General features: G+C 49.1%; 1 protein-coding gene across 1 annotated transcript; it reads left to right on the plus strand.

The window, feature by feature from the left end:
* The first annotated feature begins 1579 nt into the window (after positions 1-1579).
* Positions 1580-3273, plus strand: LOC100822629 (uncharacterized protein At3g28850). The gene has a single exon (XM_003566314.4). The coding sequence runs from the start codon at positions 2449-2451 to the stop codon at positions 3136-3138; it is 690 nt and encodes a 229-aa protein (XP_003566362.1). The 5' UTR covers positions 1580-2448; the 3' UTR covers positions 3139-3273.
* The last annotated feature ends 1195 nt before the right edge of the window (positions 3274-4468 follow it).

Genomic DNA, 4468 nt, shown 5'->3' on the forward strand with positions numbered 1-4468 from the left:
ACCGGAAGCTACTAAATAGGAAACTAGTCCAGTCTCGGTTACCCCAGGTGGCATTCCACATTTGCAACGTAGGCGCTCCCCAAATCCACGGGAGAGACGTCCATGGACGATCCATTCCTGAATCCACAGGAACTCGACTCAGATGGACCCATAGAAATGGACCTGACGCCGCTAATCCTCAAAATCTTCAAAGCAGCCCACCTAGGACGGTTCATTTAATTAATTGTTTTGCCTTACATCTAATAAAACATTTCATATCGCCAAAGGCATATAACAATATCATAATGTAGTTATTTCCCCACGATACTACCATAGCCTAGCATTCAACTACAATCGATGGCAATTTTGGTAGCAAGGTAATGGCGAGGGTAAACTATACTACCTGGGATTTATAGCTAGCATAGAAGTACGAGTAATATTCCTGATGCATCTAATAAAATATCTAGTGCATAATAAAATATTTGGGAGATTGATCAAAGTGAACTTGCCTTGTCCAAGGTTGTGGTAGTTCTCGCACGCTTCAGAACAACAAGGAATACACTCCACACAATCTAAAATAAAAGAAACACACACAATAAACACAACATTCAATACAAATATCATGCCATGATGCATATGCCATGATGATGCACACAAAGGTTACTTCTAACGTAAAAAGTTTCATTTCTGTTTTGAAAAGTTTTTCAAAAGATTTGGACAGATGATACAACATCAAAGAGGTAATTAATATGCATGAAACAAGGATAAGGTTTAAATTACAAGATTGTGTGGTTTTTGCAACATAGAACAAGATTTAAACTTGTATGCCATCATTATTCACAAAATAATTTCTCTTCTGGTCCTAATGGACAGGGAACAAGTCTAAATAATTTGACTGCAAGATAACATGCTCAAAACTATTTTGAAACAATTCATTTGAAATTTAAACCATAAACCACTATTCTGTAAATTGCTTCTGACTGAGTTGTTCAAAACTGAAATTAGACAGTGCCAAAATATTCTATAAGCTGTGACGATTCCAGAAAGGTGCGGAACACAATTTTTGGACAAACGGTTTGAAAGATACGATGTTTTGAAGTTGTAGGAGGCTTTCTGCAAAATTGCGTTATCTAATTCGGCGGAAATAAAATAAAATAAAACTCTGCCACGTGGCAGAATCTGGTTGGCCCGGTTCTAGGGTTTCGGGCCGGCGTGCGGGTGGCCGGACGGCGGCGGCGCGGCGGAGCGACACGGGGCGGAGCGCGGGCGGGCGGCAGCAGGCGGCGCGGGCGCGGGACGGCGCGCACGGGCGAGGGGCAGCTCGGCCGAAGGCGGAGCGGCGCGCGGGCAGCGAACGGCGCCGGAGAATATGGCCGGCGAGGTGGACGGCAGGCGGCGGACGACACGGCGGGCAACCAAAAACTAATCGGTCCGTGTCAAAAGTTGCGGGAAGAAGAGAGGAGCAAGGGAGGGTGGTCGGCGCGGGCGGAGGCTCACCAGAACGATGGCGAAACGCGAAGAACGGCGACGACAGTGAAGAACTTGGGCGAGAAATTAAATCCTGGCCTATGTAGATAGAGCGAGCAATTAGCCGGCGCCTGACTCAGTCACGCGCGATAAAATTAATTACATGGTCCACGATTCCTCTGCTGCCTCTTCACCCCGTCCGCTCCACCAGCTACTCCTCACCACAAAACGAAGATCGATCTGTCGAGGTTCTAGAAAGTGAGCGTCGAGGTTCCTGCAAGGACGAGGTCGGTCGATGTCAAGATCCGCAGGAAGCAAACACCGTGATTCATGCAAGGCGGAGGTCAGCCCGCCGGCCGGCCGCGAGCTCCGTGGTTCGTGCATCAGTAGGATATCAGACATCTACTAGCTCCGCCGAGGTCGTGAATGACATCGAGTTCGACTTGTGCTCCTCTGAATGCTGGTTTCTTTGTTTTTTTCCCTGGCCATGAAAGGGGATCTATTATGATGTTTGTGTTCTTGCGCATCCAGTTGCTTTTTTTTCCTTTTCTTATTATAAGAGTATCATCAATTAAATAGTAAGGGAATCGATCACATGTTCTTGTGCGAAGCAGCAGGAGCACCATGAATAGATCTTATGTTGTTCTGATTGTTGGATTGTTAAGTATCTAGAGGGGAAAGAGAGAGATTCCGGTAATCAAGTTTTCCCTTCAAGTTTAAGACTCTCAGTCATAGGTAACCAACCAAACAACAACTCTACAAGGCTGCCTCGTCAGGCAAAAATCAGTTATTCCTCAGGCTAGTGTCAGGCACCGAAATTTCTCAGGCATAGCTCCAAGGCTCCCAAGGTAGCAACCAGACAGCCCCTAAAAACCGGCATGGTTAAATTTAGCAAGCCGATGGCAGGGGTCTCCCAGACTCCCTCTCCACCGCGCGCTGCGCTACCTCTCTACCCCTCGAAGGAAACAACCCCCCGTCCGTCCTCGCCGTAACCGCCGATCGATGTGGTCATCGTGGACCCTGCGGAAGCCAGCCTCCGGGCGTCTCACGCAGTCGCCCTCCTTCTCCTCGTCCGTAACCTCGTCGTCGGCCAAGGACCATAATGGCATCGGCTCCGTCCTTGACGACGCCTCGCCCAGCACCGGCGGGGGCAAGGCCGCCGTCCTGCACCGCGTGCGGTCGTCGACCAAGCTGCGGACCTGCAAGTCGTTCGCGGCGGCCGAGGAGGCGCCGGGCGGCGATCGCCGCGTCGTGCTCTACTTCTCCTCCCTCCGGGCCGTGCGGCCCACGTTCGAGGCTTGCCGGGACATACGCGCCATCCTGCGGGGGCTCCGCGTCGCCGTGGACGAGCGGGACGTGTCCATGGACGCGGCGTTCCTCACCGAGCTCCGCGCGCTGATGCGACGGGACCGGCCCCCGCTGCCGCAGCTCTTCGTGGGGGGCCGCCTCGTCGGGGACGCGGACGAGGTGCGCATCCTGCACGAGACTGGCGAGCTCCGGCGCGTCGTGGCCGGGGCTCTGCAGGCGGCGCCGACGCCGTGCGCGTCGTGCGGCGGCTCGCGCTTCACTCCTTGCTGCGCCTGCGGGGGCAGCCACCGCAGGTTCAGCGACAAGACCGGGGGGTTCCGCGTCTGCACGGCGTGCAACGAGAACGGCCTCGTCCGGTGCGCCGCCTGCTTCACCGGTGGCTGACGCGCCCCGATTATATCTCGCCGAGCCTATCTCGGAGGCGACCACTTAGAATTGCATGCATGCACGTGGAAATGGAAATGCTGGCTATCTCAAGTTCCAAATGTGCCTCGTTCGGTTCAAATCCAAGAACTGTTGGTTCATTGGACCGTCTGATTTTGTGCCAAGATGTTTCCGCATTTGGTCCAAAGCTTAGCTAATGTTCATGAATAGAAAGAACATACTCCGTATTAATTAAAAGAAGGATAACTGCTGATTTATTTCTTGCGTGTTGTTGTTCATGGAATTGGGTAAAATCGTAGTGAATTAGTAAACCGCAGAAAGTACTCGGAATCAGTTAAAAAAAAGAAAAGTACTCGGAAAGAAATCTGCTGGATATAACGAAATGATCTTCTTGCTGACAGCTATACATTGAATGTGAAGCAGTTTTGTCTGTGGCTGAAAATGAAATTGTTCAGTGTTCATGCTATGTTGTGTACGTACACGTCACAGTTCTACAATGGCGGGCTTACTGAATACGACATCTGTCTAGAAGGTAGTGCCGTGACATTTTTCCACATCGAGTATGTTAAGCCTGGAGCATCGACTTGCATAAGTTGAAAAAGGAAATCAAAATTGTATTCCCTCAGTGCGGAAATAACTGATTCGGATTTGTCTACATTCGCATGTATTTATACACTAAAACTCGTCTATATACATACGAATTCGAACACATCTGAGTCACTTATTTCTGGACGGAGAGAGTACTTTTCAGATAATCTATTCTCCTCGAGTTTAAACCCAAATATGGTTTGCCGGATCAATCAAGGACGGTATCCTTGATGTGCTTTTCTCATGCAGGGCGTTTGTCAATAACTCTCAGAGACAGGTATCCTCATGGGGATGATCGGAAGAGGAGCCCTACGGTGAAGGAGGAAGTGACCTCAAACGATGCTCGGCGAGACAAGAGTTTTCCCAGGTTCGGCAACCTCTTCTCTTGGAGGTAGTCCTGCTAAATTGCATTGATGTGTAATATCAATTACATGAGATTGTCTACAACATCAAGAGCACCTAGCCCGGTTTATATAATCGGACGGCTATGGTTTCTGGGTCGTGCATAACTCATACACGGACGCTTCTATTCCTAATATGCTAGGAATCATTTCTTTACAAGATTTCTACTAAACAGCTGTCTATCAAATCGTTGCAATTGATGTTCGATCTCAGAGAAAAGGAAGAGATCTTCAAAAAGTAGGTTTTTATGATCCAATAAAGAATCAAACTTCTTTTTCTTTTAAGAATTCCGCCTTCTTTAAAATATCATAAACAGTTCTTGTCGGTTGAGCACCTTTTC

This window comes from Brachypodium distachyon, chromosome 2 (assembly GCF_000005505.3).
Source record: "Brachypodium distachyon strain Bd21 chromosome 2, Brachypodium_distachyon_v3.0, whole genome shotgun sequence".
NCBI classification, from domain to species: Eukaryota; Viridiplantae; Streptophyta; class Magnoliopsida; order Poales; family Poaceae; genus Brachypodium; species Brachypodium distachyon.